The sequence below is a fragment of the Salvelinus fontinalis genome, chromosome 11 (genome assembly GCF_029448725.1).
Source record: "Salvelinus fontinalis isolate EN_2023a chromosome 11, ASM2944872v1, whole genome shotgun sequence".
Lineage (NCBI taxonomy): Eukaryota > Metazoa > Chordata > Actinopteri > Salmoniformes > Salmonidae > Salvelinus > Salvelinus fontinalis.
In genome coordinates, this window is record NC_074675.1 from 39,556,148 (window position 1) to 39,575,498 (window position 19,351).

The 19,351-nt window shown below is 41.5% G+C and overlaps 1 protein-coding gene across 1 annotated transcript in view; it reads right to left on the reverse strand.

Moving 5' to 3' along the window:
- LOC129865721 (phospholipid-transporting ATPase ABCA1-like) overlaps positions 1-19,351 on the reverse strand; it is a 295,904-nt gene that overhangs the window by 188,445 nt on the left and 88,108 nt on the right. The window contains exons 14-15 of the mRNA XM_055938689.1: positions 9,297-9,519; positions 7,586-7,807 (exon numbers count right to left, since the gene is read on the reverse strand). Coding sequence (XP_055794664.1) covers positions 7,586-7,807; positions 9,297-9,519 — 445 coding nt within the window. The remainder of the gene's footprint in view (positions 1-7,585; positions 7,808-9,296; positions 9,520-19,351) is intronic.

The following is a 19,351-nucleotide window of genomic DNA, read 5'->3' on the forward strand; positions in this document are numbered from 1 at the left end:
AATGTCAACCCTCATCAATTGTGTTACATAGCTAGCTAGTAAAAGTATTTACAGTTGCTGTTTTTACACGTTTGCAAAAAAGTTACATAACAATTTAGCATGTGCCAGGCTAACTAGCTAGCCAATTCCAGTCATGTGTTAACATTTGCTGGTAAACCTAGCTTTAGGTGGCTGGTTGTAACATTACAGCTTGCTGTTTAGTAGCCATATTCACGACTAAAAATAGAAGAGGTAGGGCCTCCCGAGTGGTGCAGTGATCTAAGGCACTGCATCGCCTTATATTTAACCAGGTAGGCTAGTTGAGAACAAGTTCTCATTTACAACTGTGACTTGGCCAAGATAAAGCAAAGCAGTGCGACACAAACAACAACAAAGAGTTAAACATGGAATAAACAAACATACTGTCAATAATACAATAAAGAAAATCTATATACAGTCTGTGCAAATGAGGTGGGATAAAGGGGGTGTGGCAATAAATAGGCCATAGTGGCGAAATTATTACAGTATGGCAAATTAAACACTGGGGTGATAGATGTGCAGAAGATGAGTGTGGAAGTAGTGATACTGGGGTGCAAAGGAGCGAAATAAATAAAATAAATAACAATATGTTGATAAGGTAGTTGGATGGGCTATGGATGTCCACTAGAGGCCGTGTGTCACTTGGGTCTCCCGGCCGCGACAATTGGCCCAGTGTTGTCTGGGTTAGGGGAGGGTTTGGCCGGCAGGGATGTTCCTGTTCCATCGCACACTTGTGACTCCGGTGGCGGGCCGGGCACAGTGCACGCTGACACGGTCGCTAGGTGTACGATGTTTCCTCCAACATAGTGGTGCGGCTGTTTTCCGGTTGAAGCAAGCGTTGTGTCAAGAAGCAGTGCGGCTTGGCTGGGAGATGTTTAGGAGGACACACTACTGTCGACCTTCGCCTCTCCCGAGTCTGTACGGGAGTTGCAGCAATTGGATACCATGAAAAGGGGATAATGAATAAAAAGAGAAGAGGTTTTACAATCGAGATACAATTGATCTCCGATTGTAAAACCTCTTCTATTTTCAGTCATAGATATGGCTACCTGTAGTTGTTTAGCTAACTTAGCTAGCTACCGACCTAACTACCTAAGTTAGTAAACAGAAAAATAATTAGATTTCCCCCTACTGTAACACAGTAGTATAATCGCCAGCAATACATAATATGGGTCTCAGTAGATCAACTAAAGTTAGGTAGCTAGCTAGATGGCTTGCAGGAAAAATAACGAACTTAGCTAGCCACCATATTTGTCATATGCCCTCTTGGTGCTGGCATCGGCTGTAGCTGAGTTTCTAGCTAAATCCTACTCTTTGTTTAGAATCTTCTTTGCTATATTCCAGTTAAATGTCACCATGTAGCTAAAAAAAATGCTCCATCTTTGAATCACGCCATTGTGTTCAGGTCAGTTCTTTCCGTTTTCCCAAAGGATTATGTTTTTAGTATCCGCCTCCCTTTCAAAAAAGTCTGCCTTGAGGGAGGAACAGGGCCAGAGTACGCACCACCCCAGAGTTGTAGTCTTTCAGAGACTGGAAAAATGTGTAAACTTGTATATTTAGCAATGAATCCGCTGATAGGAACATCGCTGAAGAAATCCAATGGCTCTATCGAACAAGGACAACTATCTCTACACGCACAAAACATGTATAGTGCGATCCGTATCACATAGAGCCTTTGGAAAATGCAACAAAGCAGCACTACATTTATTTTCAGATCTCGCCCCCTCCATCAATAGACCGGAAGCCGTCATAGGGTGTATCACTCAGCACGCAAAGCCCAGACCTGCCTTCCTCCTGGCCTAGAAATTCTTCAGACACGATGAAAACACGTGTGAAATTCCCCTTTAAGGAATATATTTATTCCTTAATAAATATTTTAAGAAAAGATATTTCAAAATACAGAATGGGATATTTTTGGTTTAAATATATAACTGTGCTTTGAATGTTAGTCAATTAATTATAGGCCTCTAGTTTATTATGTGTAGGTATACATTTTTGCTGGCCATGCCATAAACGGATTCCTGCTTACACAACTGGACTCAACACATTCTACTTCGGACTTGGACCTTTGTGACTTGAGATAATAGTGACTTGGTCCCACCTCTGCTTATCACTCCTGATCTAGAGGGTGCTGTGTAATAATTTTAAGATTAAAATGTGTGAATTCTTTGAAAATTACTCATCCACCTTGTCAATTCATGTCAGCAATGCAAAACATTGAGGTGAGGGGAATGTGTTTTCTTTATTTAAATGTTTGAATTATGGGAATGTACATGAAAAATGTGGTTTGTTGAATAGAGGAAATGGGGAGCTGCATTCCAAACCTTTTTCTGATTTGCTAAGTCAAGCCATGTTGTAAGTACAATTGGGGGGAAATTAGCATTGGGGGTTGGTTGGGGATTGTTATCACATGGAATGTGGGGTTGGTTGTCACTATCAACTCCATTATAACCACATTGATCAGAGCCAGAATACAATAAATCCCAAGCTCTTTTGTGCTGTTGTTGCTATAGAGACCTCCCTTCCCAGTAAACACAAACTCCTTTGGCCGACGAATCAAAATGTGTTGGGAATATGTAGTGTGGAGACGTCTGTGCAAAGTCTAAACTGCATCATGTACTGTATACATCCTACGGGCAGTGGTATCTGTGCTATGTGGGTTTGTTGCCTCCCTCTCTCACACACATTTTTCTGTCCCACACCCACACATGTACATATAAATGTGCAAACACACGCATACACACGCATAAATTCCTGAAGTTTAAACATTGTTCGATCAAAGAAACGCTATTTCTAAGAGTGTGTGCTATATTGCTTAATTTCCTGTTACAAAAGGAATAAGCTGCTAGCAAACATTGTGACAACCAACCCCATAGTGTGTGACACCACCAACCCTGCGATGGGGCTGGTTTTCACAGGTGCACAGAGTGGAAGAAGATATGACGATAAAAAGGGTCCCTATTTCAACCCAAGACCTTGGTCTTTCTATTAATTAATGTTGAATGGAGTCTTGTGAGATATACTGGTGCTGAGAAATAACACACAAGAGTAAAACGTGTAACAACCAACCCCGGTCTCCCCTACTTTTGGCAGAGAGCAGTCAGAAAAGGAAAAGTAATATCACCGTTTGAACTAAACCTTAAAAGCTCAATAACTGCACCATGTAGGAAATGAAACAACATGACTCAATGTTATTATTATTATTGTCAGAGGAAATCTCCGACTTTCAGATCACAGAAAAAAGTATCGCAAATTGATTTTGTATACAGTAAGGGCTAAGGGCAATGGGGTACACCAAAAACACGCAAACTTAATGGGGAAAGTTGGGAGAGATCAATAAATAATTGGATCAAATGGCAAATACAATAACAACAGGGAGTTCTTGAAGTTAACAACCTAGTTCTGGTGATACATTGGCAGAGTTAAAAGGTTGAGAGAAGAATGGTTACAAGGCACATAGGAATATCTTTAATAGAGCCCCACAGTGGAAGTGTCATGATACCCATAAAACCTTGCGGTCAAACAGGAAAATGGTTCCAATCGTTTTTCCACCATTCATTTTCCAATAGGGGATTTTATAAACATTTAAAATAAGGGCTGTGTTTTGTGTAAGCTTACCCTGGCGTGACATTTTGATAACCATGTAAATCTCTGTTGTAAAAAGTGACTTTTATCAATATATTTGGCTCAATTTACTCTCAGATTCAAAAAGGCTTATTGGCATCAAAGTAGACATCATGCAAGACTACAAATCCCTGCAAGCTCCTGCACGTCACCTCTAGCTGACGCCTTTGCTAACAGGTATTGTTTCAATTTAAAATACTTGCACAAGACAGTTCACAGAATTGTCTATTTAAAGAAATTTTGCCAATTTATTAATTACTACATTTAGCTAATATTAGATAGTTAATCCAGAGATTTTTACCTTTGACTAAATTCAGCAATCTCGTGAAGATCATCATGGCATAGTTAGCATTTCATTTTGGCGGGGTAAATACAGGTGAATATCTTGCTAAAAGTCACCTTGTCCTAGAGAGATTTACACGGTTATCATAACGTCATGCCAGGGTAAGCATACACAAAACACAGCCCTCATTTTAAGTGTTTCTCAAATCCCCTATGGGAAAATTGAAAAACGATTGGAACCATTTCCCTGTTTGCCCGCTAGGTTTAATGGGTATTACAGTGCCTTGTAAAAGTATTCATCCCCCTTGGCGTTTTTCCTATTTTGTTGAATTACAACCTCTAATTTAAATAGATTTTTATTTGGATTTCATGTAATGGACATACACAAAATAGTCCAAATTGGTGAAGTGAAATAAAAAACAGAAAAGTGGTGTGTGCATATGTATCCACCCCCTTTACTATGAAGCCCCTAAATAAGATCTGGTGGAACCAATTACCTTCAGAAGTCACATAAGTAGTTATGTGAGTAGACATAAGTCATATAAGTAGAAGTAGTCACATAAGTAGACATAAGTCCACCTGTGTGCAATCTAAGTGTCACATGATCTCAGTATATATACACCTGTTCTGAAAGGCCCCAGATTCTGCAACACCACTAAGCAAGGGGCACCACCAAGCAAGCGGTACCATGAAGACCAAGGAGAGCTCCAAACAGGTCAGGGACAAAGTTGTGGAGAAGTACAGATCAGGGTTGGGTTATAAAAAAATATCAGAAACTTTGAACATCCCACAGAGCACCATTAAATCCATTATTAAAAAAATGGAAAGAATATGGCACCAAAACAAACCTGCCAAGAGAGGGCCGCCCACCAAAACTCACAGACTAGGCAAGGAGGGCATTAATCAGAGAGGCAACAAAGAGACCAAAGATAACCCTGAAGGAGCTGCAAAGCTCCACAGCGGAGATTGGAGTATCTGTCCATAGGACCATTTTAAGTCGTACACTCCACAGAGCTGGGCTTTACAGAAGAGTGGCTAGAAAACAGCCATTGCTTAAAGAAAAAAATAAGCAAACACGTTTGGTGTTCGCCAAAAGGCATGTGAGAGACTCCCCAAACATATGGAAGAAGGTACTCTGGTCAGATGAGACTAAAATTGAGCTTTTTGTCCATCAAGGAAAACGCTATGTCTGGCGCAAACACAACACCTCTCATCACCCCGAGAACACCTTCCCCACAGTGAAGCATGGTGGTGGCAGCATCTTGCTGTGGGGATGTTTTTCATCGGCAGGGACTGGGAAACTGGTCAGAATTTAAGGAATGATGGATGGTTCTAAATACAGGGACATTTTTGAGGGAAACCTGTTTCAGTCTTCCAGAGATTTGAGACAGGGACGGAGGTTCAACTTCCAGCTGGACAATGACCCTAAGCATACTGCTAAAGCAACACTTGAGTGGTTTAAGGGGAAACATTTAAATGTCTTGGAATGGCCTAGTCAAAGCCCAGACCTCAATCCATTTGAGAATCTGTGGTATGACTTATTAAATATTGCTGTACACCAGCAGGAACCCATCCAACTTGAAGGAGTGTGAACCATCAGATCCTCCTCTCCACCCTCTCCGAGTTGGGCATCTCCGGCGCGGCCCACGCTTGGATTGCGTCCTACCTGACAGGTCGCTCCTACCAGGTGGCGTGGCGAGAATCTGTCTCCTCACCACGCGCTCTCACCACTGGTGTCCCCCAGGGCTCTGTTCTAGGCCCTCTCCTATTCTCGCGATACACCAAGTCACTTGGCTCTGTCATAACCTCACATGGTCTCTCCTATCATTGCTATGCAGACGACACACAATTAATCTTCTCCTTTCCCCCTTCTGATGACCAGGTGGCGAATCGCATCTCTGCATGTCTGGCAGACATATCAGTGTGGATGACGGATCACCACCTCAAGCTGAACCTCGGCAAGACGGAGCTGCTCTTCCTCCCGGGGAAGGACTGCCCGTTCCATGATCTCGCCATCACGGTTGACAACTCCATTGTGTCCTCCTCCCAGAGCGCTAAGAACCTTGGCGTGATCCTGGACAACACCCTGTCGTTCTCAACTAACATCAAGGCGGTGGCCCGTTCCTGTAGGTTCATGCTCTACAACATCTGCAGAGTACGACCCTGCCTCACACAGGAAGCGGCGCAGGTCCTAATCCAGGCACTTGTCATCTCCCGTCTGGATTACTGCAACTCGCTGTTGGCTGGGCTCCCTGCCTGTGCCATTAAACCCCTACAACTCATCCAGAACGCCGCAGCCCGTCTGGTGTTCAACCTTCCCAAGTTCTCTCACGTCACCCCGCTCCTCCGCTCTCTCCACTGGCTTCCAGTTGAAGCTCGCATCCGCTACAAGACCATGGTGCTTGCCTACGGAGCTGTGAGGGGAACGGCACCTCAGTACCTTCAGGCTCTGATCAGGCCCTACACCCAAACAAGGGCACTGCGTTCATCCACCTCTGGCCTGCTCGCCTCCCTACCACTGAGGAAGTACAGTTCCCGCTCAGCCCAGTCAAAACTGTTCGCTGCTCTGGCACCCCAATGGTGGAACAAACTCCCTCACGACGCCAGGACAGCGGAGTCAATCACCACCTTCCGGAGACACCTGAAACCCCACCTCTTCAAGGAATACCTAGGATAGGATAAAGCAATCCTTCTGCACCCCCCCCCCCCCTTAAAAGATTTAGATGCACTATTGTAAAGTGGCTGTTCCACTGGATGTCATAAGGTGAATGCACCAATTTGTAAGTCGCTCTGGATAAGAGCGTCTGCTAAATGACTTAAATGTAAATGTAAATGTAAGGAGCTGGAGCAGTTTTGCATTGAAGAATGGGCAAAAATCCCAGTGGCTAGATGTGCCAAGCTTATAGAGACATACCCCAAGAGACTTGCAGCTGTAATTGATTCAAAAGGTGACTCTACAAAGTATTGACTTTGGGGGGGGGAATAGTTATGCATGCTCAAGTCTTCTGTTTTTTTGTCTTATTTCTTGTTTGTTTCACAATAAAAAATATGTTGCATCTTCAAAGTGGTAGGCATGTTGTGCAAATCATTTGAAACAAACCCCCCAAAAATCTTTTTTAATTCCAGGTTGTCAACAAAATATTTTGCAAGGCACTGTATGACACATACTGTGGTACTCTATGCCCCTGCTTACAATCCAAATGATACTTGCGTGTCAGCGCAAGGATCTATAGTTTAGATCATGGGGATCGCACAGTGGTTGGATATTATCCCAGCGTCTGTACTGTGTCTGTGTGTGCTTGTGTGTGTGTGTGTTTTAGTAACATTGGTTCTGGAGACCCAAGCTTTTGTTTTAACACAACATAATTAATCAAATCATCAGTTTGTTTATTGCATCAGGTGTGCTATTAAAGCTTCGCGAGAACAAAAGCCTGCACACCATGTCTACCATGTGCCTGGTGTTTACTGTATGTTTGCAGGTAGAACCCCACAACTCTCTTGGTCAAAGTACAACCTTCCTCTCTCTTCAACACCATTACAAAATCATTTACTTAGTCTTCAATACAGTTCCAAATCCAAACCCTAATAAACACCCACTGGGTCTCTGCTGTTCATTATGGACTTGTGGTGGAAGTAACAGTAGTTCCATAGGTCCACTCACCACAGAGATTTTGACCTGGAACCCCAAGACGTCCCTCCAGGCATAGCAGAGGAGGTGTGGAAGGTAGAGGACGAAGTAGATGAGGCCACCGCACGCCGCCGCCAGGTTGGCCTTGGAGAAGAACACGCTGATGAGGAAACACTCCATGATGGTGGCCACGCAGAAAACCAGCATGAAAACGAAGATCACAGAGGGGTCGCTGTACTGCAGCACCTTCCCATACTGCACCGGGAAAGGGCCGGGATGAAAGTGATAATAAAAGGGGGAAAAAGGGGAAAGATACAACACTGTGACCTTGTTCGAAATGCATCTTCCTTCCTCGTTTTCATGAGTTAATCACAGATCTGTAAGTGATGGGTGACAGGTGAAAGTAAGGCTATTGTAGTTTGAGGGTTCTTTACATAGTGGATGGATGACTACGGATAAACACTGGATATATACAGATTACTATTTTGCAGGTTTAATGACAAACGTACCATAGTTTACAGCCATGCGTAAACTAAACTACTTCCTGTTCCAACAATTAAAAAACATCTGACCAATCAGCATAAAGCAAAGTAGTTGTTAGGTAGATAATCAATTACCATTACAATTCCAAATAACTGATTCAGCGTATTTTTAGAACTACACAACCATGACTTAGAAAACAATAATATATCCTATAAAATAATCCTACACTATCATGGTTTTACTTTCACTAATACAAACATTTTACATATTTGATTACTTCAAGTTAGGATGTATTTCTTTAAGTATTCCAGTGGTATCCGCTAAACTACCCGAGTTAGCACTTTGGGAGTATTGATTGCCGATGGATGTTCGAGGCATAACCATTTCTTGTGTCTAGCAGCTCAGGCAAGAGAAGGTTATTTTACAATGAACAAGCTTCACAGACAAAAGCAGATTGATTGCGACTGATTGTGGTGATTAACTTATTATTTGTGAAGACAGCACAAAGAAGCACAGAAATAAAGCTTTTGATTAAAATGACTCATTGTTAATGATTTGACAAGCTGTAGGCAGAGCTACTCACCAGGTGTTGATAGCGTCTTATCAAGACTACTACTAAAAATACATCACTTATTGTACTTCTAACACAGCTTCAAAATTTGATTTACCATCATGTTGACGTAAAGGATGGTCAGTCCTTGCATCCATAAATCTGTCTATGCAAGTGCTTACACCCCTGCCCCATCTCAACAACAATCCAATTGGTGGAGCTGCCGTTTTGTTGTTTTTCTGTAGGAGTGAGCCTTTATTTGTTAGTCTATGGTTAGTTGTAATATAACCCCTATAGTGGCGTAACTCTGCTTATCAGCATTACAAGGAAATCCTTTCCCAGTCTTGGAGGTTTGTGCTCCAGGGCAACTCAAGTATTTGATTAAACTCGCCTCCTCGCTACCATTTTGATTGAACAAACCCAAACCCACTAAATACTGTCATTAGGAGTAATGCTACAGCACTTGTTTTACTACAAGCAGTGGTATGCAAGCTAACAGCCTCACCCAAATGTATCTAAAATGTTACAACACTAGGCCCAGGTCTGCTGTTTGGTACGACTTCTAATTATAGTTTATTACAGGCTCATTACATGCTTATTACAATACAAGTATCACTTCCCTCTCATCAAGTCATTGACAGCCTAAGCCCACAGTTGATGCCCACAACCCTCCAAGAACTGGTGAAAGGTCTGGAATTAGTGGTGAATCACCTTGAGGATGATGGTGAGGAGGAGCGCACTGACAGCCAGCGGCAGCATGCTGGACACGGCCCAGCTCAGCCAGTAGGTGGAGCTCCTCAGCCCCATCATCCTCACGGTCTCCTTCAGACGCGCCTCCTTCTCCATAACGATGCCCTTCACGATCATTGCCACCGAGTAGATCCAGGCCAGGGTCATGTACAGGGGCAGAGAGCGTGCCAGCGAGCGGAGGAACCTAATAGGGGGAGGGGTCAGATGGGAGAGGAAGAAGGAGGGGGTAGAGGGTACACGGCCCAGTCACATCCGGATGATGATTGACATTTTCTACTGCGCTATGGTTGTGGCAAAATCCCAATGAGTGTAAGATGTACCTACAGTGGTAACTTGATTTCTAGCAAAAAACTTGATAGATACATTTAGATTTACAGCAAATTTACTTGATTTGTCGTATCAATGGGGGCTGAGTTCCTGCATGGTGGGGATAGAATTCAAGTGACCTTGGTAAATAGCTGACAACTACCAAACCCTCTTACCCACAAAAGAAGGAAAATAATATCCATATATTAGTATCTGGGACAGAGTAGGAGACAGTTCAGCACGCTTTGCTGCCCCCTATGCTGCCCCCTATCCCTAAAAAGTTAAACAACTTCTCCCGTGGTGCCCCAAAATCCTAATGAGTTAATTGTTACATTATTAATTTAATCTAGTAACAATTAAACATAGTAGGTAATTATTCGATAAATAACAGTCATCACATTAATGAGAGTCACGTCACAACAATATCAACGACCTTGGGAATAGTTACAGGGGAGAGGAGTGGGAGTGAATGAGACAATTGTAATTATTGGGGATAATAAGGTGGCCATGATCAATCAATCAATCAAATTGATTTACAAAGCCCTTCTTACATCAGCTGGTGTCACAAAGTGCTGTAGAGAAACCCAGGCTAAAACCCCAAACAGCAAGCAATGCAGGTGTAAAAGCACGGTGGCTAGGAAAACTCCCTAGAAAGGCCGGAACCTTGGAAGAAACCTAGAGGAACCAGGCTATGAAGGGTGGCCAGTCCTCTTCTGGCTGTTCCTGGTGGAGATTATAACAGAACATGGCCAAGATGTTCAAATTATGATTTGAGCCAGATTTGGAATTTACCCAGGACACCAGGGTTAACACCTCTACTCTTACAATAAGTGCCATGGGATCTTTAGCAACCACAGAGAGGTACACTCAAAGAAAGTTTGAATTTTGTTCACAGACGCTAAAATGACTCAGTGAAATGGGGAGGGGACATTATGAGGACATATTAAATGTAGAGTATAAGGGGCATGTTGATCACCACTAAAGTCATACAGTATTTCCATTAGGGATACACCAATCGTGATTTACTGTATGACTTTAGTGGTGATCAACATGCCCCCTATACTCTACTGTTTCCTTGAGTGGGAAGCAGACAAGGGCCAGAGTATTTGGGCCAACAATATTAATAAACTCCAATTAATCAGTCTAGATAGGAGGGACATTAATGTTTTGACATCCGCCTGGAGTGAAATGGCAAGTGGAAAAGAACATGGGGACTCAGGTGTGGATGACAAATCTTATGGCAGTCACACCTAATCCAGACACAGCAGTCAAATAATTGCCTTCTAATTCCCTGTTATACTAACATGCTGCAAATGGCCATGACATTTAGAATAGGGCTCTATGATTTGAATACACATCATGCCCAGTTGTTCCTCCAAGGCACCCAACTAACTCAATTTATTGTTATTAATGTTACAAATTGATGTTGGCTGGAAAACACATAAGGGTGACGGCGAAATTACATTTTGCCCAGAGCTATTTTATTTACTATGAGAATTTTCCAATTAAACTGTAAAAAATTGATTAGCTGATCTAAATTAAGAATAATCCTTTTCTTTGTCATGTAACCGTGAATATGAATTAGGAGGCTGAAAAGGACACCATACCTTTAAGAGGCAGATAACGAAGCAAAACAAATGTGTGGTGATGATGAGCAAACAAAATGCCCGCCTCATTGGGATAAATATTCTACAATTTAGCTTAGACACACATTAGTCCACAGACAGGGGATCAATTGAACAGATACGCCATTAAGTTGCACGTGGCAAGTTCGATGACACAGAAGAGTGATGTAAAGTACATTTAAGCCACAGAGCAACAGCCTAACGCAATGGTAAATCTAAGCCTAAATGCAGGTCAGTAGCACTATAGGTTCAGGGGTGTCAGAAATATTTTTGCTGTTTTCACAATCACAATTATCGCCCCACATGCTGTCGTTAGCACGAAAGCCTGGGTTTTGATGAATGAAAAGCTGTGGGTGGGTCGAGGCTTGGCCTCTTACTGGCTAATCAGAACATGCTCTGTGGCGAAATATGTGGTTACTTTAAGTTGTGTATTTACCATATTTTATTTAATTGCTTGGAATCAACTCCAATTCCAATGTTAGTTTGTCAAATGGCTTACAGAAACAAAATAACAAAATGTAGACCTATCTTTGCTAATTACGTCTATTTGAACCCATTTGCAGTCCACATTGCTATAAGTAATTTCATGGTTTCAATAGCATTCACACTGATATAGAGGCTAGGCTTACTGTAAATTGCATTATGGCTGGGCATGGACATGCCAAACATTGTCAATAAGCAATATTAAATTCATTATTGATAAGGCCTAAAAAGAGAACAAATTATTTGAATCAAATTTTAACAAAACAAAAAACGTGTTTTAAATACATTTACAAGCACCATCATTTCTCCCCATGGGCATATAATATTAAAACAACGCAGACTATGGAAGGTTTTACACTCATCCAAACGTGACTTTATTGGAGGGAAATTACCATTTTAGTGCCATTCTCAATAAATGAGCATGATAGTGGAAATTGAGATAATCAACGTCATGCCTGGTTCGATTTGTTCTTGGTATTAGTTGTCCCGCAATTAACAGGTGCAAGAGTTTCAAAGAACAAAACACAACCACTTTACAAATCAAGTATCTTTAAGATCTAGTATAAACAAACTATTGTGCACCTCTTTAAAATAACATTTGTTTTCTCTGTACTTCTCTTTAAATAATATTGCGTTATTATATATTTAAATGGCTCTGTTCCTGTAATGTGTACTTCTCCTTAAACAAATTACATAACTATACACTCAAAAAAGAACCTACTCATTCAAGGGTTTCTTTATTTTTACTTTTTTCTACATTGTAGAATAATAGTGAAGACATCAAAACGATGAAATAACACATATGGAATCATGTAGTAACCAAAACAAAACAAAATATATTTGAGATTTGAGATTTGCTTATTTGACCTGTTCTTGCCATAATATGGACTTGGTCTTTTACCAAATAGGGCTATCTTCTGTATACCCCCTACCTTGTCACAACACAACTGATTGGCTCAAATGCATTTAGAAGAATAGAAATTCCACAAATTAACTTTTAAGAAGGCACACCTGTTAATTGAAATGCATTCCAGGTGACTACCTCATGAAGCTGGTTGAGAGAATGCCAAGAGTGTGCAGAGCTGTCATGATTTGATTTGTTTAACACTTTTTTGGTTACTACATGATTCCATATGTGTTATTTCATAGTGTTGATGTCTTCACTATTATTCTGCAATGTAGAAAACTGTCAAAATTAAGAAAAACCCTTGAATGAGTAGGTGTTCTAAAACTTTTGACCGGTAGTGTACATTTCCTGTCATGCGTTTACACCAACAATGGGTTTACACCTTGAGCCTTCTCCAGGATGAGGCCCTTGATGGTCATGCAGACGGTGTACATGAACGGCAGCACTAGGAACATGGGAAGCATGTTTCCAATGCTCTGGATGAAGCTGGTGGGTGCAAAGGGAAGGCAAGGGAGGCAATCGAAGAGGTCAGGAAACAGCGAAGCTGGGAATATCGACAAGCCCAGGCTTTGATAAGGGAAGGCAATGCAGCCAGATGGGAGCTAATGCATTATTTATTGATAATCTGTTGTATAAGCCCCACTCCTTATGTAAAGACAGAAGTCTCACAATCAGGCTTTCAGAGATGGGTTGAACGGGGCATTTTGCACCATTAACGAAAACAAAATCAATCTTCTAGCGCAATCTCGTCCTTTGTCTTCAAATCCGTGCGTATCTAGAAATCAGCTTGATTTAATGTTCTAGTATTTCACACATTGTTTAGCTCGTCTTACTATCATAGTTAAGCATGATCATGTACTGAACAGGGAGCCTTGGCAACCATTATTATATTGTTCAAATGTCCTCATTAGTCATTTTAATAAATTCAACACAGTTTTGGATGACACTTTGTCTGAACAACACCCCTCCTTTTTCATCTGTTGAACTGACCTTTGCCCCTTAGAAGAAGGAGAGAGAAAATAAGTTGTGTCTATGCAGTAAATGTCATTGTCCCAATGGATGATCCATTAGGATAGACACACTCTAGGTTTTTTTTAATCAAGGGTCCAACGCGTTTATAGGTCCAGCTATATATTTTACATTGGGCTAACCGTCATAAACCTTGAACATCACCTCTATCCAACCAGTTAGAACCGTCCGTCATGCTCAGGATGATGGATCGTTTGATGTTACAATATAATAAGACGATATTAAACAAGCTTCATAATGCCACCAAAATGCCATGTCAATATATTGTACGCCACCAATATAATAGTGCTTCTGTTTCTCTATTAGACAGTGAAGAAGATACATCAAATGAACTGAGCATTTGAAAATGTGTAGATTTCACATATCAATAATGCTTACCGACCATAAATACAATCCTTAGAATGCCAATAAAGTAGCATTTTATCACTGTTAGGCAGACAGGACAAAGGTACTATGCCATAATAGGCATAACGATATCCCGCTTTCAAGCCATTGAACATAACTAGTTAATCAAAGTACATTTCCAGGGCATTTACATTGGGCTAATTTCTCAGCAAACTTTTGAGTGAGTGATTTGTTAAATGGATTTTGAAATTTGTTAAAGGCCAATTGAGTTATGGTGTACCATGTCCTCTACCTCCCAATGTAGAGACAGCTGTTGTGCCCAATGGGACTGAGAGAAAATGCAGTAATGCGAGTGCTTGAACGGGAGAGCCCGGTCTTTGAGGTCACTGCCTGTTCTCTCGTGGAATATATCACTTTCACAGGAAGCTTTGTAATCCACAAAATGCAACGACACCGATTTGAACTCAGAATTCAACATGGACGGAGCTTGAAATGTGTGTGGAATTAAAATATTAATGTCAACACTTTGTCAGGTCTGTTTACGAGCTTGAAGTAAGTTTTAAAAAACCTAAAAGATTTCATACAATGTAATCTTGCCTCAGCTAACAGTTGCATCAGATTGAATAGTATTAATCTTATTACATAGTTCTGATTCTATCGTAACATTTCTTTAATGGGACAATCTGGAATTGAAACAGCACCAAAGCGGTCAAAAATGGATGTACCCATCCCAGATTGCCCCTTTAATGGCAGCCAGCCTGCGACCATTAACTCCTTGTCGACTCGTCACAGACTAGTCACTCTAGAGTAGATCAGTCATGCATACCACGTTTGACATTGACAACCTTACCACCAGATGCTCCTGAATAATACATTGCTGATCGATTCGAGGGTGCTTAAGTAATACAAGTCCTACTAGGTGCATGTTACAGGGCTCGAGTTACATCGCAGCCGTGACCTAATTTAAGGAGAGTCGAGAGACTTGGGGTTTTACTAAATCAAGTGATATGGGGAGCAGAAAAGCCCCAGAGAATTGAGTAATTATGTTAAATATGTCCTTACCATATTTCTAGCAAATTTACTAGGTTGGTGGTGGTAAAATCTTCCCAGAATTAGTGGGAACGTTTCCGAGATCATTTAGACTGCCGCTGCAAACATTTATGGTGGTGATTCTCAGACATTTATCCAAAGTATCTTCTATTTAAAACGAAATATTTGTATTTTTGTTCTTTTGCATGTAGGCACAAAAGGGCAGTATCATAATGTTGATCTGTCACTTGTACTGCAGATAATACATACATTTTCATGTTTGCATGGAGTCACAATACTCATTTCCTATGCCTGTTTTGTATACACTAATTTCAAAAGCCTCATGGGAACCTGTCCTGTGCGATACCAACGAAAGTACATGTTATTGTAATCAAGTTCTGATACAATACTATCAAGCTGGCATTGTTATACAACTATTGATATGGAACAGGATTGAGTTACGAACAGATTCCCTGATTCGAACTGCCATTTTGTAAGTCTTATCTCGCCCCTAAAGACCGAGCAGCACGAGTTCTTATCCTCAGCCTTCATCTCATGGTTGGCGTGTGAATGCGGCAAAAGCATTGAGCTAATACAGTTTGTTTATCTCCAATTCAAAATGTAAAAGGGCCCGCTCTTGTTGAAGGACTAACAGTTCTGTATCAGTTTACCTTGTACTGTAAATAGGTACTGAAGTGGGAGAGAGAGACAATGAGGAAGGGGAGAGGGTAAACCTGGAAACATAGTGGTATCCATGGGTCTCACAGGATCAATAGGTCATTTCCTGTCAGATAATATATTATAGGAACCCGTAAGAGAAAGAAAACTCACTCTGCACAAACTGGTTGAATCAATGGCGTTTCAACATAATTTGTCAACGTTTTGTGAAGAGGAATTTAGGTTTGAAATACACTGAATTTGCGGGGGGAAAAACGTAGACTGTTGTTTGGAGGGTGACATTTCAACCACAGGATTAAGTCCTTGTGTTGATTCTGCTTTTAGATGGCTGAAGGCATAGTGATAACGCATAGGTCATTTAGCTGTCTTTGTGTGGGTGAATAAAGATTGCAATGTTATTGATCAACGTCTCAACCAAATATTACTCAATTGTCCATTGACGTGGTGTGCCCAGTGGGAATATATTATTTCCTGAATAAGAGTATCCATGAGAAAGAGTTGCAATGATTGAAGTGCCAGGCTTGATGTTAAAAGGAAAGTGCAAGGCTGGTCTTTTATAATATGGCAAATGGAACAATACATTATAAATCAAAGAAATATTGCAAGTACTGTTCATAAAAGCATTTTTGGGCTGCTATTTGTATCTAAAATATGCAGGTAAAGTGAAAGTGTGTTATTATCAATTTAAAGGGCATTACACAAAATAAAGCTTGGATAAAGGACTTTACATACAGCTATGAGAAACTACATTGGTTACATTGAACTTCAGACATATATAATTTATAACATTAATCCATATATTGTATTTGCTTCGCTCTGCCTAGGTGAAGTGCACACCATTTAATTGTTAATGAGTTGTCTAAAAATTATTGGAGAATTCTCAGCTTTTTAAATTACATTTTAAAGTCAGATTAGGCTTTTTGGTATTTTTCTAAACTAAAAAGTGTTTACAGCAGATTACAAACAGGAACATCTGGATGCACAGTGCAGCTCTTCCCACTTTTCCCCATTTCCAGATCACAATAATTACCCTGAAAGGTCCTGTCTGTCATGCTTCCCTGCATCTTCCCTTTTTCTGCAATTCCTCTCTCAATTATTCATGAATGAAATAACAGTTTTCAAGGGTTAATAATTTACGGAAATGCCCAAATGGCTAAGCAAGCGAAAGAGTAAATGGCGGAGGGACCGGGGGGTATTGCAGTGTTTTATGGGCCCCATTCATTTTCAGTGATTATTAGTCCTATGTTTCACGGAGAGGGAACACAGGCATTAGGATCTAAGTGCTTTGATTGTCTCATTTGAGCTCGTTTGCAACACTCGCTGGAAAATAATGAACAGGAAATGGATGCATTTCACTGTGCCGTGAGGGGACACTTCTTAAAAATACAGGCCTACAGCAAAGCACAATGGATACTGTATGTGAGTCGCCCTCTCTCCCATAATCATCACAGGATAAAGGAAGCTCCTCTCCTTTTTTAGAATGTGCACAACAACTGCAAATAACTCCTACATGTTCTATTTTCTTTGATCGTGTTAGCTATATAATACCTTGTTCATAGTACAGGCGTAGTAGGCTCTATATTTCATTTGTGGAAGATTTAACAGAATGTTATGTGGTTTGTGCTACCTGTCAAGAGCTATGCAATGAAACAAGCTGATTATCGGCTAAGAAAATACATGTTTTTCATGAAGATCCAATTGCTAGTCCAGATGTTGACGCCAAATCAATAAAGACATTACCAACTATGCCAATGTGCAGAAAGACTAGCACTGATGTTGTCTTTATGTTTCCAAGGCAACCACATGGAGTAACTCTCCATAATTAAAAAGAACACCACATTTCTAACCAGACCTGGGTTCAAAAAGGATTGGGTATGAATACTTTGAGCTTGATTGAGCCTGCCTGGAGTGCCAGGTGGGAAGGGTTGGGACTTTTGCGACTAATCCAGGGGTTGCTTTACATCAGGCAAGGTCGATAAAGCACAGATAAAGTATTTAACAGAAAGCGATTACTATTTGGTACCCAGGTCTGATATACAACCGTACCATACTCATGCTTTCCGTAGCCGATGTGAGCAAGACATTAAACAGGTCAACATTCACCAAGCCACGGGGCCAGACGGATTACCAGGATGTGCACTCAAAGCATGCGCAGACCAACTGGCAAGTGTCTTCACTGACATTTTCAACCTCTCCCTGGCCGAGTCTGTAACACCTACACATTTCAAACAGACCAACATTGTTCCTGTGCCCAAGAAAGTGAAGGTAACCTGCCTAAATGATTACCGCACCGAAGCACTCACGTCAGTAGCCATGAAGTACTTTTAAAGGCTGGTTATGGCTCACATCAACACCATCATGCCAGAAACCCTAGACCCACTCCAATTCGCATACCACCCCAACAGATACACAGATGGTGCAATCTCTATTGCACTCCACATTGCCCTTTCACACCTGGACAAAAGGAACACCTATGTGAGAATTCTATTCATTGACTACAGCTCAGCGCTCAACACCATAATGCCCACAAAGCTCATCATTAAGCTAAGGACCCTGGGACTAAACACCTCCCTCTGCAACTGGATCCTTAACCCCTGACATGCCGCCCCCAGGTGGTAAGGGTAGGCAACAGCACATCTGCAACGCTGATCCCCAACCCCTCAGGGGTGCGTGCTTAGTCCCTTGCTGTACTCCCTGTTCACCCACGACTGCGTGGCCAAGAACGACTCCAACACCATCATTAAGTTTTCTGACGACACAACAGTGGTAGGCCTGATCACCGACAACGATGAGACAGCCTATAGGGAGGTCAGAGACCTGGCAATGTGGTGCCAGGACAACAACCTCTCTCTCAATGTGAGCAAGACAAAGGAGCTGATCATGGACTATAGAAAAAGGAGGGGGCGAACAGATCAACATTAACATCGACAGGACTGGAGCAGGTTCCTTGGTATCCACATCACCAACAAACTATCATGGCCCAAACACACCAAGACAGTTGTGAAGAGGGCACGACAAAGCCTATTCCCCCTCAGGAGACTGAAAATATTTGGCATGGGTCCTCAGATCCTCAAAAAGCTGCACCGTAGAGAGCAGCTGGTATGGCAACTGCTCGGCATCTGACCGTAAGGTGCTACACAGAGTAGTGCGTATGACCAGTACATTACTGGGGCCAAGCTTCCTGACATCCAGAACCTCTATACCAGGCGGTGTCAGAGGAAGCCCCAAAAAATTGTCAAAGCCTCTAGTCACCCATATCATAGATGGTTCTCTCTGCTACCGCACAGCAAGCAGTATCGTTTTGTCAAGTCTAGGACCAAAAGGCTCCTTAACAGCTTCTACCCCCAAGCCATAAGACTGCTGAACAACTAATCAAATGCCCACCCCGCTTGTTTTACACTCCTGCTACTCGCTGTTTCTTAACTGTGCAAAGTCACTTTACAAATCACCTAGTTTAACCTGTACCCCAGCACATTGAGTCAGTACCAGTACCCCCTGTATATAGCCTCGTTATTGTTATGTACATTTCTTGTGTTACTTTTTGATTGATTAGATATTTTTTTACTTTCGTTTGTTTTGTCAATATTTGATCAACTATATTTCTTGAACTGCAC